Source organism: Strix aluco, chromosome 14 (genome assembly GCF_031877795.1).
Source record: "Strix aluco isolate bStrAlu1 chromosome 14, bStrAlu1.hap1, whole genome shotgun sequence".
In the NCBI taxonomy this organism is placed as follows: domain Eukaryota; kingdom Metazoa; phylum Chordata; class Aves; order Strigiformes; family Strigidae; genus Strix; species Strix aluco.
The window spans coordinates 1,507,997-1,535,682 of NC_133944.1; the positions used below are offsets into that span (position 1 = coordinate 1,507,997).

At 60.9% G+C, this 27,686-nt stretch overlaps 2 protein-coding genes across 3 annotated transcripts; both read right to left on the reverse strand.

The window, feature by feature from the left end:
• Positions 1 to 659: 659 nt before the first annotated feature.
• TCF25 (TCF25 ribosome quality control complex subunit) lies at positions 660 to 18,805 on the reverse strand. Of its 2 annotated transcripts, XM_074839333.1 has the most exons (18): positions 18,629 to 18,805; positions 17,498 to 17,665; positions 15,764 to 15,838; positions 13,768 to 13,892; positions 12,212 to 12,277; positions 10,954 to 11,036; positions 10,205 to 10,335; positions 7,818 to 7,917; positions 6,993 to 7,086; positions 5,880 to 5,972; positions 5,174 to 5,279; positions 4,636 to 4,795; positions 3,532 to 3,619; positions 2,799 to 2,957; positions 2,118 to 2,208; positions 1,779 to 1,858; positions 1,137 to 1,209; positions 660 to 925 (listed from the first exon to the last, which is right to left on the reverse strand). In XM_074839333.1, exons 1-18 carry the CDS (start codon positions 18,797 to 18,799, stop codon positions 764 to 766), a joined length of 2,025 nt encoding a protein of 674 aa, XP_074695434.1. In that variant the 5' UTR covers positions 18,800 to 18,805; the 3' UTR covers positions 660 to 763. The 2 variants fall into 2 exon arrangements, with proteins under 2 accessions (XP_074695434.1, XP_074695435.1); XM_074839334.1 differs by lacking the exons at positions 660 to 925; positions 1,137 to 1,209; positions 2,118 to 2,208 and having other exon boundaries at positions 1,780 to 1,858.
• Positions 18,806 to 19,756: 951 nt separating this feature from the next.
• On the reverse strand, positions 19,757 to 27,005 carry SPIRE2 (spire type actin nucleation factor 2). The gene is made up of 15 exons (XM_074839446.1): positions 26,759 to 27,005; positions 23,925 to 23,962; positions 23,279 to 23,638; positions 22,965 to 23,045; positions 22,718 to 22,882; positions 22,536 to 22,622; positions 22,256 to 22,379; positions 21,994 to 22,163; positions 21,735 to 21,885; positions 21,478 to 21,611; positions 20,582 to 20,716; positions 20,442 to 20,509; positions 20,338 to 20,365; positions 20,142 to 20,257; positions 19,757 to 20,057 (listed from the first exon to the last, which is right to left on the reverse strand). The coding sequence occupies exons 1-15, from the start codon at positions 26,976 to 26,978 to the stop codon at positions 19,847 to 19,849; spliced, it is 2,088 nt and encodes a 695-aa protein (XP_074695547.1). The 5' UTR covers positions 26,979 to 27,005; the 3' UTR covers positions 19,757 to 19,846.
• Between the last annotated feature and the right edge of the window lie 681 nt (positions 27,006 to 27,686).

The following is a 27,686-nucleotide window of genomic DNA, read 5'->3' on the forward strand; positions in this document are numbered from 1 at the left end:
TAAGCTTTATCAACAGAGGCTTGGGGAGCAGCTAGAAAACGCCGAGTCTGCAAATCCAAGGCGCAGGGAAGCGGCCAGGGCTCCTGTGCCGTGGGATTTGGATGTGCTGCCCCAACCCCCGGGGAGGGGACACAGCAAAGCGCTGCAGAAGGAGGAGGAGGAGGGGTGGTGGGGGGGAAGGATTTATTCCGGGCAGCGCAGGCTGGCTCAGCGTTAGAGCCATATATACACCGTTACGCAGCAGAAAAGGGAAAAAAGCTTTGCGGGCAGCAAGGCTGAGTTGAGGGTTTGAGCACAGCTGACCTCATTCCTGGCTCTACAAGGTGACGGTGGGGAAAAACAAGGCACAGGGCAGCAGCAAATGAAGAGTGGGGGGGGCCCTTCCGCTCCCTGCATGATGCAGCACAAGGAAAAGCCGCTCCCCGCACACACGGGGGAGCTGGGAAAGACAAGACCAGGAGAGCAGGCGGGGAACGGGCCAGTAAATGTGCGTGGAGGAGGGCAGAAGGGGACGAAGGTGATGTGGGGACAAGGACCAGCTGCGCTGAGCTCTGCCACAGCCCGACAGTCCTCACCCCCCACTGAGAGACGCGAGAAGCGCCCGCAGCGGCAGCCCCCCAACCCCAGACAGAGCCCAACCCCACGGCGACAGCGAGCGCTGGGGGTTTGCGTGACTTTATTGGAGCGCGAGATGAGTCGGGGGGTGGTTACAGAAGGTTGGGAGGCAAAGTGGTGTGTGTGGGGGGAGATGTGCACTCTCGGCTCAGTCCCAGTCCCCGTCGCCTTCGGGATTGTCATCTCGGGGGGGCTCCTGAAACTGGATGTTGGCCAGCATGTCCCGCATGGCCGCCATCAGCCTGTTCACCCCCTGGTTAAGGTCCTGCCCTGCTCCAGCCTCCTCCTCCCCGTCGTGCCTGATGTCCCCCTGCAAGAGAGCAGAGCTGGAGTGGGCAGGCAGGGAGCTGCCCGCCCGTCCGCAGCAGGCAGGGAGACAGACAACGGCGCTTGCCAAAAAGCATCAGGCTGCTCTGCAACCTGACGTTTCCCCGGCGCACATGCCAAGAGCCACTCCCTTTGCAGAAACACTGTGCGGTGGAAACTTCTGTGTACCGACAGCGAAAGCTGCCTGCACCTACCTGCAAGTTAAAATTTGGCAACAGCGAGCGGAAGAAGAGAGATAAAGTGCTTTCGTTGGAGGGATGGTTCGTTCTGAAAGATACAAGTCACACCATAGTTCGGGGGGGGTCGTGGGACTCAACCTCTGGCTGGGGATGCCGGACAGAACCACAGCACCACCCCAGGCAGCCCTGACACCGGGTATCGGGGGATTTCTGGGGATTTCTCAGCCCAGGCAGCCAGCAGCTGGCCAGCCTCTGCGCAAAGCAGTCGCCAAAAGCGCTACCAGGTTTGCTCCAGGCTGGGTCAGCACGTAAGACATGTACAGGCTGCACCACGGCTGCGCTTAAACCTGTATTTACCCCAAACCACCTCAGTTAAACAGTCAAAACTTTTTTTTTTTTAAAGTGTTTTGCAGTGGCCTTTGCCTTAATGGCTGTGAAGAACCGCTGTTGTGGACGGTGACCACCACGGAGAAGCGGCAGGACCAGTCCTGCCTGTACGCTCTGCCTGTCGGCGAGCACCACAAGCCCGGCTGCTCTTCCTCCGAGATGGAGGAAGACGTCGGCTCCGAGCGCCCACGTGCAGCCAGGCCCGGGGCTGAGGGCGTGCCGGGAACGCGCCGGCTGTGCCAGCGTGGAAACCAGGGGTGGAGAAAGTACCTTTCTGGTCTGGTGTAGGAAATGATGGAGTCTAGAGGAGGTAAAGGGTCGAACCCCATCACGGGCTGCGAGGTCACCTCCTGGAGGGGGAGGAAGAAGAAAGAAGGGGTGAAGGCTGCATCGCCGGCAGCGGCGAACACTGAGGCAGGGGGATGGTGGGAGCAGCCGAACAGCGCTTTGTGGCGGGGGGTTCTGTGGCAGGAAGCCATGTGTCCAGGAGGACGCTCTGAGGTCAGGCAGATGCTCTTTTGGGGGTGGCCAGGGTTCGAGACGCGCCCAGTGCCCGCAGCAGGGAGGTGAGCGCCATCGCGCCGCACGCACCCCGTCGGGGCCCCTCACCAGAGGCAGCGCTGCCGTGGCCTCCTTCATCTCCGAGAGGATGACGTGTCGGTAGATGTTCCTGGGCGCGCTCTGGTACCGCATCTTCCTCCTGAAGCGGGGAGGGGGGACTGGGGATTGCACCGGACGCACCTCAGCACAGCCACACTTTCATTTCTGCTGCTCTAGGTGCAGCGGCAGCTTTGTCCCCGGTGCTGGGGGGCTGCACTGTGTCGGACGGAGCTGGCTTAAGGCAAAGCCAAAGTCGTTTGGGCAGCTGCTGCTCTCAGATGAAAGAGCAGAACAGCGCAGGGACACCGGGCAGCTCTCCCTTGCCTGCCCCATTCCTCTGCAGGTCAGCAGAGCAAACTAAATCAGGTTTAGGACAAGACTTAACGCCTCCCTGCTGCTGCTCAGGGCTGGGAAGTGTTTCTAAGCACCCCCTGCCCATGAGCAGTGCAGCCACAACCCCCCCGCCCTCCTGGGCCGTTTCCAGGGCACACGCGAAGGCTGAGGCCGGGGGAAGCCAGCGCAGCACACGCTCCCCACCGAGCGATGCTATGATGCAGGGAAGAGCCTCTGCCTTCCCGGCCAGTGCCACGGCAGCCCAGAACCCAGCTCCTCTCAGCTGCGAAGCCCCCCCGGCTCGCTCCATCCCCACGGCGGGTAGCAGAGCCGCTCCCCTCCATCCACCACACTCACTTGTGCTCAGAGTCCTCCACCAGCGGGTCCCGGGCATCCACCATTCGCAACACCTCGTGGACGTGGGTCTCCAGCCAGGCCATCACGGCTGGATCCTTCCAGAGGGAGTGAGTCCTTCCCACGTAGAGGGACGTCAGCTGATTCAGGGCAGGAGGCTGGCTACGGGAGACACTTGTTATTCAGGGCACTCTCCTCCTTCCTGCCTGCAGGTCCCTGTGCGGGCTGGCAAGGGCTCGTCTCTGCACCGTGCTTCAGCAGGAGAACACGAAGAGAGGAATCGCAGGCTCCCTGCTTTGCTATTTCCATCTACCTTCACCAGTTTTTCTGCCTCCGTCTATTTTTGGGATAAGCATAGCCACAAGATGAGAGTTAACGCTGCCTTGACCCGAGGGGGAGAGCATTCGTGTGTTTAGGAGGACCACGTGTCAGGGAAATCCAGACTGGTAGGAGACAGCCTGCCCTGAGAGCACACACATGTTGTTCTCTCTCACTGCGTGTACCGACAAGCTTCGGTGTGAACTTCTGACCCGCCGCATTAAGGTGAGGTGGGTCTATGAGCGTTATCTGGTGGCCATTATGGAAATCCATTATCAAAGTGGCTAACAGCCTACGCAGGAAAACCAAATACCCTCCTCCGCAGCTCTGTAACTCCATTAGCTGCCTGAGCAAGCCAAAGCCCCACTACCAGCAAAATCAATTCCTCCTCTTTTCCGAGAACATCTCCAGGGCTTACCTTATCTGAGCATTCAGCCCGAAAAAGGGATGGGACGTGACCCTGGCGTCAGGCTGCACACTGCAGCGATCCAACAGCGGCATGAGCACTGCAGGAGAAAGTCAGACAGGTCGCTGGCAACAACCTCGGCGAGGAGCATCACGGAGCGGCCGGTCAGGGCTGCGGGGAGACAGCCCCGTCCCGGGGGGCCAGCACCCCACTGGGCCGCTGAGCGAGGGCCCACGCCAGGATGCTGCTGGGGGTTATGCTGTGTTTTGATCTCCGTGGGGACGATGGAAAGAGAGGCAGAGTAAAAGAAAAACAAACTTTTTTTTTTTGGTCCCCCCAGTGAAATAAGGTGCCATTTTCTGCACTTAGCACGGATGGCCTTTGAACTTGAACAAGGGTTTTGTTTCAGTCACCATGACAAGCAGCAGAAAAGATGGTTTCTGCCAACACAAACTAAACCTCTGTTTGAGAGCTGGTTATTCCTGCCTATAAAGACACACCCTCCTCGGGGCCCAGAGGGGCTGTATATCTCCTTTCATGGACAGCAGCAGTGACTGGATGAAAGCAAGAGTGATGGGTGCCCAGAGAGAGCAGCACATCTGAAGCAGAGCGGTGCCTCGGAGGGAAAGCCAAGAGAGACGCGCTGTCTCTGGCCCGAGCAACCCTGCGGTGAAACATTTCCCTGCTTCGAGACTCCAGTTCTCATCCTCCCCCAACTCGCACGCCCGTGACCATCTCTAATGAGGGGGCATCAGCTGCTCGGAGGGTGTGCAGGAGGGGTAAGAGCCACCGATCTCCTCCTGACATGGCTCATGGCTGCCAGGGCCCGAATTGGCTTCGCCGGCCCTGCCACGGCGCGGGCTGGGAAAGCGAATCCCACTGCCGCCGCTGCCAGACGTAGGTACGGCAGGACCTGCCGCCGCCGGCCTGCCTGAGCTGCCTCGCCCTCTCTGAGTCAGAGCTCCCATCTCCCACGGACAGAGGTGAACGCCGTTTGCAACCCACGGGCAAACTGCTGCCTCTGCGCTCGACGGCCTGGAATCCAGCCTTTGCTCTCACAGATGAAGACGGTGACAAAGCCTGCGGGGATGGACTTACCGGTGGGGACAGACTTACCGCTTGGGAACATGATCAACGCGAGCTGGATGAGCCGGGCTGCTCTCTCCCGGGCTTGGCTTATCTCCAGCTCCGAGCGCTCCTCCTGCTGGCTCAGGAAGAAATAGGCCAGCGGCACCGAGAAGGCAAAATTGGGCAGCTGGGACAAATTCCGGTGACTCTGCAGGATCAGAGAGAGATTTACCGAGAAATGATGCTCTGCAGAACGATCGCGATGTGGCCGGGCTGCTCACAGGGTGGGGTTTCTTGCTTGCTGGATTAAATTACTTTCCAGCTGCTGGCTTGGTGCCCCCAGAACCGAGTAAGCAATTTTGAGTTTGTACAACTGTTTGCAGGGTACCAGGATTACAAGAACAATCCCCCCCCAGCTTTTACGTGTCATTCCAACGCTGTTGGGATGCCAGCCTGGCTGTGAGACAGCCCTCAAAGGCTGCTGTATCCTAACCTGGACAGGAAAACCTCCCGCTCTGTGGCACAGTGTGCCAGCCCAGGAACCCGCTCCCCCCTCGCTGCCCCAGGCTGCCCAGTGGCACCTCACCTCCCACTCCTGGAAGATGCGGGTCAGGAAGGTGTATTCTCGAGCTCGGAGGGACAGAAAGTCAATCAGCAGCAGTACACACAGGGGGTCGTTCTCTGGATCAAGGCTTCGGAGGGAGGTGAGCACAAGGGGAGGAAACAAAAATCAGTGTCACAAAAGCTGAAGCAGCTGTCCTCGTTTTTAAGTCAAACAAGACTTTCCCAGGAGCACCCAGAGCTTCCATGACTCAGCAAGCGGAAAGAACGGGAATGGGATCGCTCCTGCACGGCCAGGGTGACGGTGCAACGCCCGGCCTGGTCTGCGTCCCCGCAGAGGGGTGACAGTCGCCCCGTCACCCCCTGGGTGCAGGAGCAGGATGAAGCCACTGTTGTACATCTGCTCCACAGAGACTCCGGGCTCTGTGGACCAGCCAGGCCCACAGCTCAGTAGCCAAGAGCGAGGGCCACCCCAGTGCCATCTGTTTAAGCCTCCTTCTCAGCAATCACCTCTCTCCAAAGCAGCACCACAGGTAAGAGCATGGGCCCAAAACTAACCCATGATGCTGCATCTGTAAGGAGTGTAAACAAGCCCTCGCTGAGCCTGGGAGCAGCAGAACACCTCCGGGGTTTCCATCCCGCCTGGGCTAGGTGCGGTGCGTTGCTCGAAGTGCGGACGCTCTGCCCCACCCCACGGGGAACAGGGCGCAGCCCTCAGCGGGGGCACCTACCTCAAAATCAACTTGCAGAACTCCAGGGCTGTCCGGGGACAGCCTCGCTTCTCCAGGAACATCAGGTGCTTGAAGAGAGCCAGGAAAAAAGCCCTGCGTGGGGAACAGCAACAGGGTTTAGCAGCCAGATTTGGAGAGAAGCACCCTCGTGCCACTTGGGAATGGGGACACCCGGACAGCCCCAGCTCCTTGTCCCCCCGAGCATCAGCACCACAGTGCAGCCGGGGGGTCCAGGGAACCCAGCCCGGTGCAGTGCAGGGTGCCACAGACCCCCCACGTTCCCATCGCTTATTTTTTTAATCTCTTTGCGCAACCATAGGGACAGCAAACCCGTGGCTGCTTCGCAGACCGGGGCTGACAACTCACAGACAACAGAAACAAGTAAATCCCCCCAGTCTGCATCCTGCCTCGTCCCAGCCCGCGCGGGGACGGTGACACAGAGCCTGGCACGATGCGCACAGCGGGGAGGGCTGACACCCCAACGGGGCGAGACCCAGATTGCAGCGTTCAGGTCACAGACAGCACGAAGCCCGTCAGTAAGCGGGTGCTGGAAATCTGAGCAACCTCCAGGTACAGCAGTTTGGGAGAGATGACTTGGGTCAGCTGACTGGAAAATTCCCAGAATAAAGTCACCTTTCCTCGCAGCTGCAGAGCTGTTGTTACGTAAAAAGCTGGGCTGGGAGCAGCGCGAGGGCCAGGGCTGAAGGCAGGGAAGGCAGCACACGAGTGACCGAGCACAGCCGTAAGACATGCAGACAGTGTTTTTGTGACCAAAATAAGTGCCGTTTTGGGCTAAGGGGTACTAATTGCCTGAGAGAGATGTGACGGGGAGGAACAGCTCATGCTCCAGTAAGAAATCCCTCAGGAAAGAGAGCGTTTGCAAAGAAACCTCAGTGCAAGAGCTGCTGGTAGCCCAGCACCCACCCGCTGCCTTGCTGAGGGGCACTGCCACCAGCTGCCGAGCGGCAGAGCTTGTCCCGACAGAAAGGGACGTTAAAGGTCCCCCCCTGGCAGCAGCAAACGCCATGGATCTGGGTCTCTGTGTCCCAGGTAGGCCAGGGCACGCTGTGAGGGCTCTCCGGTAGCCGCGGGGCAGGCAGGCGTGCTGCCTACCTGTTCTCCGGCCGCCGGTAGTCCAGCCTGCAGGTCCCGCTGGTGAGGCTGAAGACGGGGTGGAAAGCGCACTCCAGGCTGTACAGCGCCCGCTCTGCGGACAGCGAGGACAGCGTCAGGCCACGCCACCCCCCACGCTCGCAAAACAGCCATCCGTTTGGCCCAGAAGATAATCGAGAGCTCTGGCAGCTGTGAAATGAGTTTCCAGCCTAACAACGCACAAAGCTACTTTTGAGTACGTGGTGGCAGCAGCCAAGCGAGCCCTGATCCCGTCTGCGGGCGTTAGAGCGTGTTCCGGTTGTGAAAAGGAACTCTTCTGGAGGAGGGTTGGGATTGAGGCTGGTACAGCTGCCTCTGCTACAACTATCTTCACACAGGGAAGCCAAAAATCTCATCCCCGCTTCGCCTCTGGCTTCTCTCATCATGCTGGAGAGCACATGCCCCGGTTCCCAAACACATCCGACACCAGAGACCACGGTCAGTCTCTCAAGGTACGCAACATCGCACTGCTGCTAAATTAGACCCTCCACCCGCAAAGACACCCCGCAGGTGGGACCCTGCCGCGTCCGGATAATCCTTCCATTCATTTGGAAGGTGAATGCTGATGAGTTTTGCCCCAGACAAGCACGTCCGGCTCTAAAAGCCTCCAGCAAAAGCCGCTGGTGGGCAGGATCACAAAAGGCCGAGCGCTCATGGCCCCAGAGACAGACACGGAGCCAAACCAACCCTTCTGGTTTGCTGCTTCTCTGCTGAAACAAAACCAAAATGGAACGAAAAGCCTTTGATCGCTAATTCAGGCCAGGACATCTGCTCCTCAGCTCTTACCTATGAGATCACGGGCCATCTCCTGGTCCTCCTGCATCCGGCACACGTCGCTGAGCTGCAGAAGGGAGTCCACGTGGTACGGGTTCATCTGAAGCAGCAGCTACAGGAGAGCACGAGCTTGATTACACGAGGGTACAAGTCACCGCCTTCCCAGGCACACTCGTGGCGACTCCCAGCACACTTAAGCTGCCAACCTTTAGGGGTTCGGGGACCCCCCACCCCTCAAAGATGCCATTCAGAGCATCTCCTCTCATGAATTTGCTCACTCGCTGACCCAGGTACCTCTCCAGCACCCCAGCTCTGCGATGCAGAAAGCCAAGGCCTGAGCACAGAGCGCAAAGCTCTTCCTTTAATCCCAACCTGCCGGGCAGGGAGAGCTCTCCCAGCCCCACGCAGGGTCCCAGCCCTGGATCGCAGCTTTCCTCAGGCAGCTCCCTGCCAGCCCACCCAGCTTTTCCAGCGCTGAGGCCGGGCCAGGCCTTCGCTCATCTCTGCTGGCCTCTGAATCTCTCCCAGCCCCACCACATCCTTCGGAAGGTGAGGGCCCAGAACTGCACACAATATTCCAAATGCAGGCAGCAGGCATAATTACATTCTTGTTTTATCTCTATCCCTTCATAATTCTGAGCATTTGATCAGGCTTTTGCTTCCTCTGGGTACTGAGAGGACATTATGACACATCTATCACAATTCCAGGATCCAGCTCCTGAATGGTAATGGATTAAAAATGTTTTTTTCCAGGCTTCAGCACAGAAGTTCAGCCACACCCAGAAAACCTCTGCATTCACTAATTATATTATGAATGGGCTACTTTTTTCCCAGTACCTAAAACTCCATCTCAACATGAAAATACTGAAGCTATTTCAAATCTCCTCGCAGTTTGGGGATTATTTGTTTTCCCCCAAACTGAAAAAATACAGCTTCGAAAGCTCCAGAAGTTGTACACCTGCAGGGCAGTGGCCAGTGTGGCCACCTACAGCGCAAAGCCTTTATGTTCTAGGCTGCCCCAGCCCAGTGCCTTTGCCTTGGTGCCACTTGCCTGATGTTTCACCCCTTCCTTGGTCGCTCTGAAATCCCTTTCTAGTCCTCATTTTTGGAAGAGATGGAGCACCTAAGGTCGCTGTGATGGGGAAAAGTGCTCTTCACATGCTTATGCCTTCACCAGCAAGGCCCTTTTAACCCACTGGCAAGAGCAGAAAAAACACTCACAGAGCAGGACCACACACCCCCCCCCCCCCCCCGCCAAAAATAAACCCAACCCACACCATTTTGCATGGTGAAACCACAGCAGCAAAGCAAACCTGGGCTCCAGCTGCGCTGAGACTGTGGTTATCACAGATAAACTGGTTGGGGGTTTGAGGTACTTCCAGCATCGGCAAACCCATCTGTTAGATTTTACACTTAACAGAAAAGTGGAAGACTAAAGCTGTGGGAATATCGTCAAACGTAGCCAGACCCACTCGACAGGGACAGAGCACAAAGACTAAAATGTGCCACAGAAAAGCTGTCCTGCTCTGCAGAGCTGTGCGGGGCCGTGTCGGAGCCGTCCTTAGGACGCTGCTCTCAGGTCCAGCCCTGCTGCGCAGCAATGATTCGCATCGTTTAAGGCGAAGCCCTCGGTCCAGTCAGCAGGCAGGACTGATGAGCTGGAGAGAGCCGTGGCCACGAGCAGAGGGTGGGAAAGCAGAAGGAAGTAAACTTTATTTAGTAGACAATGGCCTCTTTAAGAAACTTCTCCAGGGCATGGATCTGAGCTCATGTGGCCAGGGTTTTCAGAGCAAAAATACCTCAGTTATGGTTCAGTAGGGCGCAGAGCAATTTTACTGTTGCTTATCACTACAAACCATAAATGTTACCATACAGTTTAATGAGCTTGGACACGCATGAAAAACTTTCAACACAAAGACTGTTTTGCTGAAATACCAAGAAAAGACATATTTTTGATCCATGCAAGAGTTTATAAATACAACAGCTGTTAGTTTAGGCTCCCATTTAAAGATGGGTTTATACAATATTTCCCCTTTCCCAGCTGAAGAGCCAAGACAAGGGAGCTTTATTCCTGCCTTTTCAGCCCAACGGTCAGTTCCTGCGGGCTCCTCTTCCAGAGGGGCTACCTGGCATGCCCTCGGGCAGAGCCACCAAGGCTCGGCCACCAGCCACCACACCTCGTTTGCACCAAGGTGGCCACTTCTCTTATTCATGAGGTGAGAGCAGAGCTCAGCAAGCAACGCTGCCTCGCCCCGCGCAGAGGGGGTGCAGGGCTCTACGGCTCAAAACGAGACAAAAAAACCCAAACCTAAGCACAGGGACGCATCAGCCCACCCCAACCTGCCAGGGAAAGGGGGTGCAGGAGGTCACAGCACAGGCAACCCACTGTCACAACATACCACAATGTTGTTGGGGTCCATGGACTCGACAGCGTCTAGGAACTTGAACTGCACTTGCTGGTACTCGCGATGGTGCTCGAAGGTGAAGTGCTGCACTCCCCTCCTGGTGTCCACCAGCTGCATGGCGATACCTAGAGGGTGCAGGGAGAATCACAGAATCATCTGGGTTGGAAAAGCCCTTGAAGATCCTCTAGTCCAACCATGAACCTCACACTGACCGTTCTCAACCCCACCAGATCCCTCAGCGCTGGGTCAACCTGAAGGTGCGGTACCGCCGCCGCCAGTGCAGCAGCCAGAGCAGCTTTTCTGCTTTCTTATCACACAGGAAGCTCATTCACTGGCTCCCAAGGCAGATAAGTTCCCAGAAACTCCCAGAGAATTCACTGCTTTCCCTCCTCTCACGAGTCAATGTCCAAAACCCACCCAAGAAGGCCAGACAGTTTGCCCTCCCCATGGATATTTCTCATTATCCACCCGCTGCCTAAAATAACATGGGAAAAAAAAAGTTCAAGCACCAAGATACAACACGACAGAGCTCTCCCTGTCGGGAGAGGAGGTATTTCCAACAAGCAGCTCCCTTTCTGCATCAGCCAGTGAAAAGCCTGGGCCTGGCAGCTGATGAAAGCAGCTCCAGTTTCCACGTGCTGAGGCCCTAGGAAAGCCAGGCTGGCGGGAGCAGCCGTCCGTGCCAGCACAGGCACGGCGTCGGCTAGCGGCAGCGCGGCGGGAGGCGGCACCGAAAGCCTCACCTGTTTTGCTGTAGCGTGGCCACGTGTTTTTGGGAGCCGTCAGCCACGTGCTGCGGACGTACTGGCGCTGCCTTTGCCTGGGCCTGAGGAAATAAACACGACAGGTCACAGGTTTCTGTACTAACAGAATGAGGAGGGCTGAAACCAGCCAGAAAAAGGTGATACGGGGGGGGAGGGGGGGAAGAGATATCCAACGTGTTCCCCAGCTGCAGCCCTGCCACACGGAGCTTTTGCCCAGAGCTTTAACAGATTTGCCTTCAAGACACAAGACACCTTCGCCCAGGTTCTGCCTTACTTGAACCATTCCTCTCCGGGCCAGCCAGTGCCTCCAGCATTTCCACTTCAATAGCTTCTCTCCCCTGTTTTTATTCCTGCCAAGTTCTCAGCTTCCTCTTTGCTTCAAACAGCTTCCCAGGTCCAATTAAGAGAGTCCCATATCCCTCTGACTCATCTCTCTTACCAGCAGTGCCTTCAAATGTCAACTGATTTAGTTTAAGCCGTGCTCACAAATGCAACCGATTTAATGGTTCGGGGCAGGAGGAATTCAGAAATCAAGGCTACTCTAAGAAAGTCATCTCTCCTCCGTAAGAGACTGCTGCTTCTTCCTCAAGCACTAAGTATTTTTCCACAGACTCCCTCAGAGAAGGTTTCTGCTTCCACCATCGCTGCTCTGAGCTTATACCCTTTGTACATGCACATTTTTCAACCAGCTCACAAAAGGGGGGATTTTCTGGGTAACACTGACCACAGTGCAGCGGGTAACGACACAGAGACCTCACAGCTGAGAAGCAGCAGCTTCCCTGTGCCCCTGAAAGCAAGTGCATGAGACCCCCCCCCCCCCCGAAAATATTCAGGGTCCCCTCTATAAGACATCAGAGACTTTGGAATAGCAACAAGAGACAAATGCTGGAGAAAGGAAAAAAAATTAAAATCTAAGTCTATATGAATTTAAGCGAAAGGACTTTAGAAGAGTGTTTTGGTGGTAAATGAGAGGGGAAATCAGCAGAAGAAAAAGCAAATGTTAGTAAAAGCCTGGAGAAGTCTTACCTCCCCCCCACATATACCACAAAAAAAATATTCTCCTGTCCCAACAAGCGATGGGACAGGAGAATATTGTCTTTTCATTTAGTAAGACACCCTAAACCCCAACTTGCCTGCCCAGGTGTGGCACTGGGGGCTCAGTGAGCCATGCCAAGGGGAGGACAGACACACACCGACACGGACTTTGAAAGGGTTTAATATTAAATTCTGGACTAACCTCTGATCACCAAGAACAGCGCGAGCCCCGAAGTATCTCTTCAACTCATTCTCCGGATTCAAGTTTCTGAGAAGATTGAAACAAGAAAGAAAAGCTACCGTCAGTTAAACACGGCCAGAAGTCTCACACTTGCGTCCTCTCCATCAGCACCAAGCGCTCTGCTCCTCAAAGTGTCTCTGGCCAAGCCCCCGACCTGTCACACATGCCGCTGATCTGACACAACGCTCAGAAAGAGACTAAAAATGGTCAGAACAGGAGGCACTGAAAGCCAGTTTGGGCTGCTGCATGCTTCCTTCGTGCTCTGCTCCAAAGACAGGGAATACTTCTGCTGCCCTCTCCAGGGTACTCCCAGGACAGCCACTGTTCAGGAGAAACCTGGAGAACACGAGACACCTGCTGCCGAGTCCAGCAGCAGCAGCCTGCAACTTGGGTCAAGCACCCTAAGCACTGCACAGAGGCCGGCAAGGATTAAAATACATTTTTTTAATACAAAGAGCTGGTATCAAACCTACAGTTTTCTTTACTGTTTGGCCCAGAGAAGGGAGGTGTATTTGAGACAGGTTTCTCCCTGCTGACCTGCGAGCAGGACTCGAAGACAGGGAGCGGGATGGCGGAGATCCAGCCGACCCTTGCCTGCTTGCAGGTTATCCAGCCCTCCAAGGTTTCTGATTAGCGTCTACTTGACCTGAGAAGTCACTGAAGTTTAAAGCCACCTCTAGACAAGCAAACATTCTGCCTGTGCCGCAGGGTCCCTGAACAGGCTGCGCTAGCACCGACTGCCCACCAGCCTAGACTCAGTTTTAATGCAGCATGACTGGAGGTTTCAAAACTGGGACTGGCAAGTTGTCCCAGCTTAAATGTTTTCTCCAACAGAAAGAGCTGCCAGTGTCTGCACCAGCCCAGGGCTCCGGAACACGCTGGACGCACCAGCCAGCCCATTCCCAACAGGTTTCCCAGTGGATACAGGCCCAGATGTTACAGATCTCGAGTCTAAGGCAGATTCATTCTTCAGCTCTTGGACACACCTGGCGCTTAGTCTGCTTTGTTGATGGTGACGTGTGGGGAAGGTTACACAAGTCTAACTTGCTCTCCCGGTGAAATTAGCTCCTGGCACTGCTCGGCCCTCCTCAGAGGACAGCGCAGGTGGCACTGGGACCTGCTGCTCACGGTGCCTGGTCTGAACGTGGCTGCTCACCGGGCCAGGAGAATTTGATGACAAAGCTTTAAGCACCAGGGCTCTCAGCAGCTCTGCAGAGATTCTCCTGCAGAGTCTCAGAGTGTTTTAGGCTGGAAGGCACCTCTGGAGGCTAATCTGGCCCAGTTGCACGCTCAAACCAGGCTTGACAGTGGAAAATACCAGTCACCGCTCAAAACCCAACACAGCTCTAAGAGCAGCGGTTCAAAACAGGGACACGCACAACCATTACCACAACCCCTTTCAAGCAAATCCTGAATTTGCAGCCAGATCACGCTGGTGGGCTCCCATCTCCCTTCCTTGGGGAAACAGATATCCCCGTTACGCCCAAGGGCCAAAATCAGGAAGGAAGCAGCACTACCTGTGCTCTACGTAGAGCAGAGGCCGGCTGTCGGCGATGATTCCGCTCTGGGTCTGCTGTGAGAGCCCACTGGTGTCCTCAATCTTCTCCAGCAGGCTGTCGATGTCTTCCAGGTCGTTGTCTTCCTTAAGATAGGCACAGGCAAAGAGAAGGCAGTTATGACAGAGTGAGCCACTGCGGCACGCAGGTCACCCAGCTGAGAGCACACCCAGCTGCCGCCGGGTCCTTCAGCTCATCCCAACCTCCACGCGATACCCCTGCAGCCCCTCGGACTTTCTTAGCGAGGCCTCCCCTCTCCTCTCGGCACTTTTATCCCACCTTCCCTGCCCAATGGCCCCCGGAAGGGCTGGCTGCACTTCCTGCTTGCTCAAGGCATCGCAGGGCTGTTGCTTTTCACACCCTTGTGCGTGCAAACGCTCCAGCTGATATATCTAGCGCGGGCAAGAGCTGGCGGGCTGGCTGAGCTCCGGTCTGCCCCTTCCTACCCAGCCTTCGCTGTGCTTCGTCACTTACACTGCAATCCCTGTAACATCATTAAACGCTGGGGTGCTGATTTTAATCATAAATATTTAAATAATCAGCCTTCACCATCTACTTTCCATGGAAACGCTAACTTACTGCTGTGTCCCTCGTAATGAGGTATCAAACACCGGGGTGATTTTAACCCAACTCTAACACGCTGTGCTCTCGCTTTCCCCATCTCCGAACAACCCAGAGTACATCCAGCAGCGCACACTCAACAGTTGTGTAACGCTTTTATCCTGATTTCCCTCTATTTTTCCCCACAAATAGCAAGTGATGCATTTCTTAGGCGGCCGTTTCACATCCTCCTCATGATGTACGTGGGTGGAACACGGAATTCCATTCATGACACCCAAACAGCCCTGCGAGCTTGCCTTTTCCAGCTAAATATAGCCACTCCGCGGGGAGCGGATAGATGACAAGTTTATAATGTGCTTCGCATTTAAGTGCTCGAACAAAGGTGGTACTATCTCCAGCTAGCAAATCAAACTGCCTGCATCAGGGTTTGAAGTCTTCCTAGAGCCTGCAGCTGGCAGATGTCACCCTATTGCTCGTTATTTTTGGAGTGGGAGAGGAAACAGGCTCTTTGATCGGGTTCCCTGCCTCAGGAGCTCGCTCGGAGCTCGCCCAGCTGAATTCCCGGGGAGGAGGCGGTGGCCAGCCAGGCACCCGCACTGGAGTCACGGCTCACCTGCTCAGCAGTTCAGCACACCACAGCTCAGGATGTTTAGCAAAGGATCTCCTCTGAGGGAATCATTAAGACTTTTAAACCTCAGCAGAAAATTAGTTCCCACTTAATTTCTAAGCAATCCGCTTAGTCTCCTGGCCTAGCTGAGGTACATAAAGTATATTCAAACATACACATTCGTTTCTTATAGTTTTATCCGTAACCAACGCAGAAACTGGACCAAGCTCTGACTCCACGCATGCTTCCTTAGGGGTAGAGAGCTGAGCCAGAGAGAACCCCCGTCCCCTGGCTCCCTCAGCGCTGAGGGGATGGAGCAGGTCCCCCGGGCAGCACCTTCGCCAGCGCACAAGCAGACGAGACCCCGTCACCATTCAGAGGTTGAACTACAGCAACAGCACGTGGCTGGGCATGGGGGAAAGGGAAGGTGAGGGAGGGCTGGCGAGATCTCCGTAGGGCTCTGCAGAGCGGGAGAGCTACCTAAGTAGGACAAGGAAAATAGAATGGAAATGCAAAGCCCTCGCACGGTACCCGCTCCCGCACGGAGCCTCGAAGCGGAGATGAAAGAAGACGCCGCCACGAGGATTTCAGCCCTGAGCATCTGCAGCAGAGCTGCGCCAGTCCTGGCTGCTCCCAGGACCACAGTCAAACGCTGCTGTTGCCATTTCGTAATTTTAAATGAGTACAAGGCAAAAAGGAGCATTCTCGCCTCAAAATCTTTCCTGCAACCACCTCAGAGTTGCCACTTTGTCAATCCCAAGGGATTTCTCAGAGCAAATGCAGACGTACCAGAGTCTCCCCTGCCGAAGTTTTCTTGGTTTTCCTTTTCTTTTTTTTCTTTCGCGGCTTGTTACTCAACACAGGCTGCAAAGAGAAAGGGAGCAGCTGTCAGCGCACGCCCACAGACCACAGGGATGAAAGCTCCATGGGGAGAAGAGCATTTCCCACAGGGATCAGCACGCCAGGAGGGTCCTTAAACAAATCCAACATTCATCCTTTTGAGTTCGTCAACGTGTGGAAGTTAAGACACAAGGAGAAAATGGAGTAAAGCACCAAAGGTTTGCAAACGTAAGGGTTAAACCTCAGCTGACTTTCAGATCAACGTCTGAGACTGCAAAATCAGCCAAGAAACAGTTTAGATACGCCAGGTGCGGAAGAAACATTTCAGCCCTCCTTCAGCCTCTACGATAAATTTTATTTCTGTTCTTCTGTGAGCAGCACAGTTTCATCAGTCACTCCGATTTCCACAGAAACGAATACCTGCCCGAAAGCACCGCGCGATACCGGCTCCTCTCGCTGCAGTGAGGTCAGCTCCCGAGGCTGCGTGCCATTCCCTACCCTGACAGGCACGCTGCTGTCCTCGCTGGCTCTTCCCCAGGGCATACAGAGCTACAAAGCACATTTCCAGGATTTACATGGGTAATAGAGCGAGTAACAGTGTTACCAGAAGCACCCCCCAGCTCCTGAGCTGCTTTTAAAACCAGGGGAACGTGCAGCCCCGACAAGGCTCTATCGAACAGCGGGGAGACACCCCGAGGGCCCCCACGTTCCCACCTGGACAGCTCCGAGCGCAGCAGCGGGTACATCCTGCAGCGTTTATGCAGCGAATTCGCTGGGTCAGGGCCTGCTGGAGCCACGGCTCAGGTGGGGACCGACCAAGCTGAGCTCACACAGCACATCCCGAGCGTTCCCAAGCCCCTGGGCTGGCTGAGGCCACCAGCACAGCTGGCCCACGCACACACAGTGGTCTCTGCTCCTCTGGCCACACCACCCATCACCCAAAACCCACGGGCACAGGCCCCAGACACTGAGCCTTAACGGGTGAGACCAGGGGGCCAATCCCCCTCCGCTCCCCCTGACCCTCATCTCCAGTGAGATACGGGCTGGACTTGTGATGTTTAATGTTAATTAAAGTGCCCCTTTCCTTACACTCTTCCGCAAGGAGATGCTTCTGAGCTGACCACAGAAAGGAATCTTAACACAAAATGACAAAAAAAAGCTACAGGGAAGAAGCAGCACAGCGTTTAGTTTCCATTACTTGGAGTCTTCACACCATTCCCAAAACAAACACTTCGCTGAGCATCCACCCACCAGCCCAGCCCCACACAGGGTGCAGAGCTCAATTAACTGTGCAGCGAAGGGAGCAGAGAAGAGATCTCTGTTTCAGAGACCCTGGGTACTTTCCTCCTCACATGGTCGTGAAGACACAGCACAAGGTTTTCCTTCTGAACCTCCCCTCTGCGTTGGAAAATCTCCGCAGATCCTAGGTGCAAACCCTCAGCACCAAACTGCTTGTACTCCTCCAGGTCTGGTGCCCCACTCGGGTTTAAGCTCCCTGCTCACATCCCTCTCCCCGAGACTCACATCCTCAGCCTCCAACAAAACCCAGGTGCAAGGGAAAAGCAACATATTGTCTGTCACCACAAAGCTCCTCAGTGCACACAGAGACAAGGAGATAAGACACCTTCTCGCCACAGCTCGCGTGATGATCGCCTTCATCACTAATCCCTGCGGTTTAGTTACCGTTTGGTCCGGCTGCTCTGCCTCCTCCCCATCTCTCTGCCCATCACCTTCAGTCTCTTTGGTTACAGCCCCTTCGTTCTTCCCTCCTGCTGCATCCCGCTCGCTGAGCCGGGCATTCGCTCGCTCCTCTCTGGGCGGCGGCTCATCCTCCGACTCCTCAGCGGTGATCTGTGCAAAGAGACGGAGAAGCTGCAGGAAAAGCCGGCGCAGGGCTGCGCTCTGCCCTCTCCTGCACCCCGGGAGGGGCTGAGCTCCCCAGGAATCCAACCTGTTCTACCTGCAAATGGAAGAGAAAAAACATCGCAGAAGCAGCGCAGGGCTCAGCTGCCCAACTGGCTTCTCCAGGGCCACAACGACGCGTCCACCGCACAGCACGGCCCTATCTGGACCCTGCTCTTCCTTGGGAAGAGCCTCTAAAACCAGCCTTGCCTACGCTCGAACAGCCAAGCCTCGGGGAAGGAGAAGGAGCCACTGGGGCTGGCCAAGGTGCCCAGAGAAGAAGGACCAGGCTCTGTCACCCCAGGGACCCATCTATGCCATCAGGGCCTGCCTGACCCCCAACCTCCAGCACCGGGATCTTGCAGGGTTGGGAAGGTGGCAGGAATATTCCTAAAACCAGCTTCACCCAATGTCTGACCAGCCCAATTCTCAGGCCCAGCTCTGACAACATCCCAGCCCAGACCCCCCAGCCCCTCCCAGGCCTCCCTCCAATTCCCTCCCAGTTCAGCCCCAGTTGCTGCCCCCTCAAGCCTTCCCTACACCCCATCTCACCCCAACTCCCTCCCTTTCCTACCCCAACGCTGAATCTCTCTCAGGCCCTCCCAGTCACCCACCACCCCAATCCCCTCCTCAGCCCCACCCCGGTCGCTGACCCAAACCACTTCCTCCCACAAACTGTCACCTCAGTGACACGCACACCCGCCGGCTCAGGGCCACTGTCACCCCTCTCGGTCACTACCACCCAGCCCCCCTGTTCCCTCCAGTCACCTCCTAACCCCTCCCTCAGTCACTGCCCCCAAGTGACCCCCTCACAGTCACTGTCAGCCCTCAGCCACCCCCCACAAGTAACTGTCCCCCCGGGCACCGCCACCCCGCAGGCCCAACCCCTCCGCCAGCGCCGTCACCCCTCACCAGCTCGAAGCGGTTGCTGACGCCGCTGCAGGACGGCCCGCGGTGTCCCCTCCCAGCACCAACCGGCGGTGACAGCCCCTCCCGACCACCGTCGAGACCCAGCTCGCCCAGACCGGGCTCCTCCTGGCCCCGCTGCTCGCCCCGCAGCCGCCGCAGGGCCCGCCGCGACATGGAGCCCCGCGCCCTACTGCGCCTGCGCGCGCCGCCCCGCCCCACTGCGTCTGCGCCGCGCGCGGCCGCCCCGCCTGCGCAGCCCCGTCCCGCCGCACTGCGCCTGCGCGGATCCCGCGGCCCGCACCGCTCCGCGCGCCCCTTCCCACACTGCGCCTGCGCGTTGGCTGACAGCGCGCCTGCGCGCCCCGCTGCCACGCCTCCGGTGTTGCGCATGCGCCCCGCGCAGCGCCCCGCGCGAAATATGTCTCGGGGCGGGAAGGGAGGCGTGGGATCGTGCATTTTCCCACGGCTCCTGTGCGGGGTCACGGCGGGGCACAGCCCGGGGACACGGTGGGACCTGGGGGACTGCCTGGGGTGGGGCTCGGGGTTGGGGACACACAGGGGGACAGTTTGGGGGGCATGGGAACGGCGGGCGGGATTTTCCCACGGGCCCTGTGCGGGGTCACGGGTGGGGCACAGCCACGGGGGTGGGCAACGAGGATGGCCCCGGCGTGGGGGGGGATGTACACGACCAGGGAGGCCACGGTGGAGTGCAGGGGGCAGTGGGACACCCAGCCCCAACCCGGGGGGGCCGCTCACCCCCCCCCCGCCTTCCACGCCGGCTGCCCCCCCACACACCCACTCAGGATCAGCCACACGCCGCAGGGGCAGCCCAGCGGGTTTATTAGGCGGGGTGGGGATGTACAGAGCGGCTGTGCCAGCCTGCGGCGCTGGGCACCCCGGCATGGCCAGCGCCCGCCCGGCGCAGCCAGGGCTTGGCACAGAAGAGGGGCCAGGGTGAGGGGGGCAAAGGCTGGCGGCTGCGGGCACCCCACGGCGGGATCCGTCCCCCTGGGGGCTGTGCCAGCCGGTGGCGGGGACAGGAGGGGACAGCAGGCACCCCGCTGTGCCGCCAGGCCATGCCCCACCCCCCCACCCCCCACCCTGGTCCGTAAGGTATATAAATATAGAGGCTGTATGTATACATCCTATGTATATATGTACATCCGGGTGGCCGCTAGCCGCGTTTCTGTCGGGGCAGCCGGTACCCCCGCGCCGGGCCTTTCACTTGTGCCAAGAATCGCCGTAGAGGGAGCGGGCCTTGGCGGCGCGGCGGGGCGCGGCGTTGAGGACGGCCACGCTGCGGCGGCTGGAGCAGATGACGTCGGTGACGAAGCCGGCGCAGTCGGTGCAGATGTCGCGTAGGACGGAGCCCTGGGCGTAGATGTGGGGGAACTCCTCTTCCACCCGGCGCCAGCACGTGCCTGGGAGCGAGCTGTGGCACAGGGCACCCCATCAGCCCCGGCCCGAGGAGGAGGAGGAGTTGGGGAGAGGAAGGCTCAGGGCTTGCGGGACTCACTGGAAGGTCTCTTTCCTCCGCAGCGGCAGGACTTTGGCCAGCAGCGAGCCCGGGAGGCTCTCGAAGCCCAGCGCGTAGACGGGGATGTGAGCCAGCTTCTTGGAAGGCATCTTCATCTGCCGGGTGTGCGGGTGTCAGGGCAGGGACAGGGACAGGGACAGGGACACAGTGGCACCGGCCGGAGCCGGTCTCTTACCTTCAGGCTGCAGGAGCTGCAGACAGACCTGGGGACAGAGAGAGGCCGGTGAGCGGGGCCACAGTGGGCACTCTCCCAGCCCCGTGGCACGGCGCAGCGCTCACCGCTTGCAGAAGAGGCACGCGGCGGGCCAGGAGAAAAGGGGGAATTTGGCCCTGCAGCAGCAGCAGACCTGTGGGCAGAGGGGGGATGAGAGCCGGGGGCCGGGCGGGTGGCGCTTGGCCCCTCCGGCCCCAGCTCCCACCTTCCCCTTCCGCAGGCTGCTGTACAGCTCCTTGCTCTGCAGGAACTTCTCCATCTCGGCCTTGACCAGCACCCTGCGCACGTTGATCATCTCCTCCACGGTGAGGGCCAGGCTCTCCACGGGGTGGCTGAATTCCTGCGGGCGAGGGGGGACGTCAGCCCGCTCTGCCACGGGGCTGCGGTGCAGGGAATGGCCCGGAGCATCCCTGTGCTGTGGGCAGAGCCTCCTGGCACGGGCAGAACATCCCTGGCACAGGCAGAACATCCCCGGCATGGGCAGAGTGTCTCCAGCATGGACAGAGCCTCGTGGCACAGGCAGAGCCTCCCAGCATGGGCAGAACATCCCTGGCAGGGGCAGAATGTCCCCAGCACAGGCAGAACGTCCCCGGCATGGGCAGAACATCCCTGGCATGGGCAGAGCCTCCCAGCACAGGCAGAACATCCCCAACATGGGCAGAGGGTCTCCAGCATGGGCAGAGCCTTGTGGCACAGGCAGAACATCCCCAACATGGGCAGAGTGTCTCTGCACAGGCAGAGCCTCGTGGCACAAGCAGAGCACCCTGGCATGGGCAGAGCCTTGTGGCACAGGCAGAGTGTCTCTGGCATGGGCAGAGCCTCCCGGCACGGGCAGAACATCCTCGGCACAGGCAGAGTGTCTCCGCACAGGCAGAGCCTCATGGCACAGGCAGAGCATCCCCGGCATGGGCACAGGGCACATGGCACAGCATGCCTCAGGCCCCACATCCCATGCAGAGGGAGCGGGGAGGCCACAGGGACCCCCCTGGCCACCTTGTGCCCTCGTGCCAGGCTGCCGTGTGCCCCCGGTCATGCTCACATGCTGTCCCCAGCCCCAGTGTCCCCGGTCTCGATGTCCCCAGCCCCTCTGCCAGCACTTACCAGCCAGAGGTGCTTGGAGCTGGTGCTGGGGGCAGCGCCGGAGCCGTCCTCTGGCCTCTCCTCCACGGCACCGAGGGCAGCCCGGGGCGGTGCTGAGCCGTCCGGCAGCGGGTGGCAGCTGGCGGGGACGGAGCCTGTGGGGAGGGACGGGGAGGCCGTGGCAAGGCCACGCAGCCTGGTGCCACCCCTGCCACAGGGCACGTCACAACCATCCTGGGGATGGGGGTGGCATGGGGCTGGGGACCTCCAATAGGTACCTGAGCGGGGCCGGAGCTCGGGCTGCAGTGGCTCTGGCTCCTGGGGTGCAGCCTGGCCACCCCCCAGTTGGCTCTGGAGCTGCGCAAGGTCCTGCTCCGAGAAGGAGCGGTCCCGCTTCAGCGGCACCTCCGTGCCCGGGGAGTCCTCCTCCTGCAAGGCCATGGGCACCGCGTCACCCTGGGAACCCCCTCGTCCCCCCAGCACCTCCCATGTCCCCCTGACCTCCACCCTCCCGCCCCGCCGGGTCCCCTCTCTTGCCTCGGAGACGTTCATCTCCTCCATCTCGGCCAGGGTGGGTGCCTTGAGCAGGACGCGGGGCCGCGGGCGCGCTGGCGCCGTGCTCGCCGGGGGCCGGGAGAGCTCGAGGCAGGAGCTGGAGGCCAGGCGGCCTGAGCAGGCGTGGGGGATGCAGGGCAGGGAGCTGTACGCTGCGGACGGCAATGGGCATCAGCCCTGGTGTGACGGGGACCCGCCAGAGTGTCAGGCACATCACCAGCATGGCGGGGAGGGATACTGGTACCTTTCTGGCCACGGTACGGTGTCTCCACAGGCCGAAGCTTCCTCTCCTGCCTGATCTCCTCCAGGATCTTCTCGTGGAGCGTCCTCTGCTTCTGGGGCAGGGGCCGCAGCCGCCGCTCCGATGCCTGCAGGACGCATGGACGGGGCCTCAAGTGGTGGCCGCATCTCAGGGCTGACCGCCCTCGGGGTGCCCAGCCAGGTGGGGACAGCACCCATGGGACCCCCCCAAGCCTAGGCTGGGCACTGCCATGCCACGGAGGTGTCCCGGTGCCGGCACTCACCTGCTTCAGCGGGGGCCGGGAGCGGATGAAGTCGAGGATGAGCTCGTGGGCATCCTTCTTCACCCGAGGAGGGATGTCCCCGTCCACCTGGGAGAGGGCAGATGGGCCATGAGCAGCGTCAGCGCCGGGAAGTGCGGCACCAGGGCGTGGGGCCGGCGCGGGGGCAGCCTGGCTGTGCTCACCATGACCTTGCGGAGTTTGTAGTTGCGGGCGCGGATGTCCTGCATGAGCATCTCGAAGGGGGTGAGCTGGTACTCGGTGGGCAGGGGGTTGAACTGCTTCTCCTGCACCTTCTTCAGCTTCACGCCGTGCCGCAGCTCCCGCATCAGCTGCACCCACAGCCGGGCCTGGGGAGGGGGACAGACAGACATGGTGTCACCCCCCCGCACGGACCCGCCACGGCCCCCACGCCTGGCCACGCCACCGTACCCAGTCGGTGTTGCGTAGGCTGCCCAGCTCCGCTGCCGGCCGCTCCTCCGCCTCCTCATCCTCCTTCAGCTTCTGCAACATCTGCCGTGGCACAAGACACCGTCACTCCGTCCTGGCACCCAGCGGCACCGAGGGTCCGGCCAGGGCCATGCCATGGGGCCGCAGCACTGATGTGCACCCCTAAAGTACCCCTGTCCCTGCTACAGACCATCCTCACCAGCTCAGGGCGGGCAGGGGGGAGCACCACACTCGCTGCAGCGTTTTGGGCCTGCAGGTGGTTTCCCCGGGCGGGCAGCGGTGCCGGCCATGCTCACCTCCTTGGCATCACGGATCTTGGCGAGGAAGGCTTTCAGCTCCACGGTCTCGGCGAAGAGTGCCCGGCAGACGGCCTGGTAGTGCGCCTGGGCCTCAGCGGGGTCGGCCAGGCGGGCGGCACAGCACCGCATGGCCTGCCCGAAGGTGCGCACGGCGCGTGGCGGCCCCTCGCCCCCCTCCTCCTCTTCCTCCTGCCCCCCGTAGCCCTCGTCGGCCGTGCCACAGCCGCTGTCCTCCGAGTCGCTGTTGGTCATCAGGTCGATGAGCTGCTCCAGCCGCGGGCTCAGCTCTCGCTCCTCGTTCTCGTCCAGCCCCCAGTCCAGTGCCCGGTAGATGGCAAAACCCAATGACTGCACCATCTGTGGGGACACGGCACCGGCTGGGCCCTGGTCGGCCCCCGGCACCGGCTACACCACGGGGGGAGCCCCTCGGTGCTCACAGCCGGCACCAGCTGCCCCCCCATCCCCCAAGTCCTTGGTGCTGGGGTCTTGCCCCCCCCCGCTGCACCCCAGGACCCCATCGCCGTCACCGCAGGGTGAGGGGGGCGGGCGGCGGTGCCCACCCCTGTGCCAGGGTGCAATGGCAGATGGGCCAGGTCACCGGGAAGCTGCAGCGGGGCTGGGCGGGTGTCTGGCCCCCACGTACCTGGGCTTCGGCAGAGGGCGTCAGCAGCGGGGGCAGCTCTGGGGGGAGGAGGACAGAGTCACTGCTGGCACCCGCGGCCCCACACTGGGCATCCCCCTCGGCGTCACCTCCTGTCCCACGCCCCGGGGATGCTGCACCCACCCAGACCCAGCTGTGGGGCTGCCCTGAGTGGGTCCCGTCCCCAGCAGCTCCTCCCCCAAGCTGGGACCCCCGTCCCCAGCCAGTCCCACCCTGAGCTAGTCCCAGGACACAGCTCCAGGGGACAACGGGGACCGGACCTGCATGTTGTGCCCCAGCATCGAGCAGTGCTGGCTGCGAGATGGTGGCGCAGCCTCCGTTGCTTTCCTTGCCCAGCCAAGCACAGCAGGTCCTGGGCAATGAGCCCAAACAGCCACCGACCACTCAGCCCCACAGCCAGACCTGGAGGCACATCAGGGGTGGCAGCGTCACCCCCTCCCCCTCACCCCCAGGGCTAGATGGAATTGGGAGCAGGGAAATGCCCCCTGCACCCCTCTGGGCTGCGGGCACTGGCAGCGTGGGCACGGACAGGCAGGGGTACAGCCAGGACCCACAGATCACCCACGGGACACAGCCTGGGTGCCCAGTGTGGGCTGTGGTGATGGGTTGTGCCCACCAGACGATGCTGCTTTCCACTGCAGAGCCAGCGCAGCCGGGCACCCACACCCCCCCAAACACACACACACGAGCCCAGGACATGCTCCTGGGCAGCTCAAACCCTCCTGGCAGCCGGATGGGCCACAGGGTGAGGAGCAGGAGGAGGGCAGTGCCTCAGGGCTCCCCAGCTCGGTATCCCCGACAGTGGCCGCAGCCGATCCCCCGGCCCAGGGGAGCACCAGCCATTACCCTTCCATTTAGCTGACCGATGCGGCAGCGAGTGGTGGCCGCGACGCTGTACTGGCTGTGCCGGCCGTGTGTCAGCCATGTGCCCAGGTGCTGCACGCCATCATGTCCCCAGACTGTCCCCAGCTCCTGCTGCAGTGCCACCCCCGGGGATGCTCTGCCCTGGCTGCAAGAGGACGTGGCAGCACATCCCCTGCGATGCCGTCACAGCCACCCCAGACCTGGTGCCTGGCCGGAGCCCCCCTCCCACTGACCGTGGCTCAGCAAACATGGCAGGAGCTGGGCTGGGGGGCTGAGGCTGGCCGGTCCCATCAGCTCCCTCCCGCCGATCCCACGGGATGGGGAATTGGAGCGGCTCAGGTGGGTGCTGCCGGCTCACCGGGCCCGCATCCGGCCCCGTGCCAGGGTGGAGCTGCCGAGCCGTGTGCCAGGCCAGTGCCACCACCTGCAGCGGCACTAGGAGGCACCCAGAGCCCTTCCAGCTTCGGGGATCGTGGCGAAGGGCCCGGATTTGTCCGTGCGGAGATGGCTCAGGCTGGCACGGGAGGCACTTGGGAGCAGGAGGCGGCACGGTGGCACCAGCCTCCGGCACAGTGGCCGTGGTGGCTCAGGGAAGGGCGTGGGGCCATTTCTGTGTGTGACCGGCAGAGCTGGTGTGACCACGCCATGCCCAGCTGCTGCGGGCACGTGCCGTGCCTGTGCGTGGCCCTGCCCTGGGCACGGAGCTGCCCCCCGGGCCCCGGCCCCCCGTGGGGTGCCTGCACCCTGCTCCCCATCTCGTCCCCTTGCCACCGGCAGCATCCCCTGCCTGGCCACCGGCAGCGAGGACACGCGGTGACACCACAGCGTCCCTGCCTGGCTGTGGGCAAGGACAGGCAGTGACACCGCAGCATCCCTTCCCAGCCCTGCCCAGCCGTGAGCCCCCGGGAAGCCTCCGTAGCACCCGGCAGCCCCGAGCACCGGGTGCCATCGCCGACACGCTGGCCTCCCCGCAGGGCGAGGCGGGTGACGCCGTTTGCCGCGCTCTGTCATTAGGCGCAGGGGTGCTCCTCGTCACGCCGAGCCACCCCGCATGGCTGCTGGCGGCCGGCCGAGCCTAATTCCAGCCCATAACCACCGCGGGCCCTGCCCGGCAGCGCCAGCCGCCCGCAGAGAGGGCACGGCCGCGAGTCCGAAGGTCAAGGACACCGCTCCCGGGGGGCTGGGGGAGGGCGAGGGCCAGGCCAGGGGGTGACACACGGGGCTCCCTGCGGGGTCTCAGGGTGCACGTGTGTGCGGCGGGTGTGCCCGTGTATGTGCTGTGTGTCCCCGTGTCTGTCCTGCAGCCCCACGGTGGGGCCCAGCCTGCTGAACCCTGCACCCACGGGCACCCTGCACACCCCCACACCCCGCGTCCAGCCTCACCGGATCACCCCGCTGGGCCCTGCCGGTGCCGGTGCTGCACCGGCCCTGGACCCCGACTCACCGGCCCATCACCTGTGCCGGTAGCCGCGGTACCAGCGGGGGGCCCCGGCTGTGCCGGTGCCGACGCCGGTCCCCCTTGCCAGGGCCGGGCCTGGGGGTTCACCCCCATCCCCGCCGGTGCCACTGCCGCCTTCTCGGTGCCGGTGCCGTCCCTCCCGCCCATCTTCCCAGTTTCTCCGGTGCCGCCCTCCCGCAGCCGGTACCGCACCGCTCACCGGTACCAGCGACGCCAGTGCCTCCCCCCCTCCCCCTTGCCGGTGCCGCTCCTTCTCTACCGGGGCGCTCCCTCCCACCGGGACCGCTGAGGGTCGCGTCCCCTCTTCCCCCACTCCCCCGCCGAGATCCCTCCCCGGTCCCGGGGCCGGCTGCACGATGCAGCGCCCCCTGCCGGTTCCGGTAAGTCAGTCCCGGTGCCGGTAAATCCCGACACCCCCCCCCTTGCCGCGCTGCCAGCTCCACCCACCCAACCCCCCCCCCCGCCCCGTCCCGTCGCCGAAGATCGTCTTTACCGGGTGGCGGCGGGGGAAGAACGACGGTGCCGTCGGCTCGGAGGCGGATGTCGGCGGTGCGGAGCGGGGAGGCGGCGGGGGGGCCGGGGGGGCCGGCGGCGGCTCGGCAGCTCTGGAAGCAAAGGGCCCAGGCCTGCTCCTCGTTCAACGGCTGCTCGTAGCACTTCAGCACCTCCTCCAGGGACAGCTCCGGCGGGGCCCCGCCGCCCGCGCGCGCCATCGCCCCATCCCCGCGCGCCGCCGCCGCCGCCGCCGCCGCCGCCGCCGCCCGGGCGGGCGGGGCCCCGGGGAGGGGAGGGGAAGGGGGGGGGAGCGGTGCGGTGCGGCTGGCGGCGGGTAAGGACCGACCCCGCCCCCCCTCCGCCCGCCTCGCCGTTCGGCCCCGCCTGCGCCGCCGCCGCCGGGGGCGGGGAACACCGGGAGGGGACGCGGAGGCGAGGAGGGGCGCGGTGAGGCGCGGGGCGGCTCGGTACGGCTCGGTAAGGCTCGGCACGGCTTGGCACGGCTCGGTACGGCTTGAAACGGCTCGGTTCGGCTCGATGCGGCTCGGTGCGGCTCGGCACGGCTCGGTGAGGCTCGGTACGGCTTGGCACAGCTCGGTAAGGGTCGGTACGGCTTGAAACGGCTCGGCTCGGCTCGACACAGCTCGGTACGGCTTGATACGTCTCGGTAAGGCTCAGCACGGCTCGGTTCGGCTCGGTAAAGCTCGGTACGGCTCGGTAAAGCTCAGCACGGCTCGGTTTGGCTTGATACAGCTCAGCATGGCTCGGTAAGGCACAGCACAGCTCGGCACGGCTCGGTTCGGCTCAATACAGCTCAGTAGAGCATGACACGGGTCAGCACAGCTTGTTACGACACAGCTCGGCACAGCTCGGCACAGCACGGCACAGCTCAGCACAGCTCGGCACAGCTCGGCACAGCTCGGCAC

Bases quoted from the DNA above. Each gene is read 5' to 3' on its own strand.
- TCF25 (XM_074839333.1), bottom strand. From the start codon at position 18,799: ATGTCGCGGCGGGCCCTGCGGCGGCTGCGGGGCGAGCAGCGGGGCCAG. The intron at 13,893-15,763 runs GTACGTCTGCAT...GCCTATCTTAAG, and splicing joins CTTCGGCAGGGGAGACTCTG to GAAGACAACGACCTGGAAGA. The intron at 2,209-2,798 runs GTGAGTGTGGTG...TCCCCGCTTCAG, and splicing joins GTGGAGGACTCTGAGCACAA to GAGGAAGATGCGGTACCAGA.
- SPIRE2 (XM_074839446.1), bottom strand. From the start codon at position 26,978: ATGGCGCGCGCGGGCGGCGGGGCCCCGCCGGAGCTGTCCCTGGAGGAG. The intron at 20,510-20,581 runs GTGGGAGCTGGG...CTCTGCCCACAG, and splicing joins GCAGCCTGCGGAAGGGGAAG to GTCTGCTGCTGCTGCAGGGC. The intron at 20,258-20,337 runs GTAAGAGACCGG...CACACCCGGCAG, and splicing joins GCAGCTCCTGCAGCCTGAAG to ATGAAGATGCCTTCCAAGAA.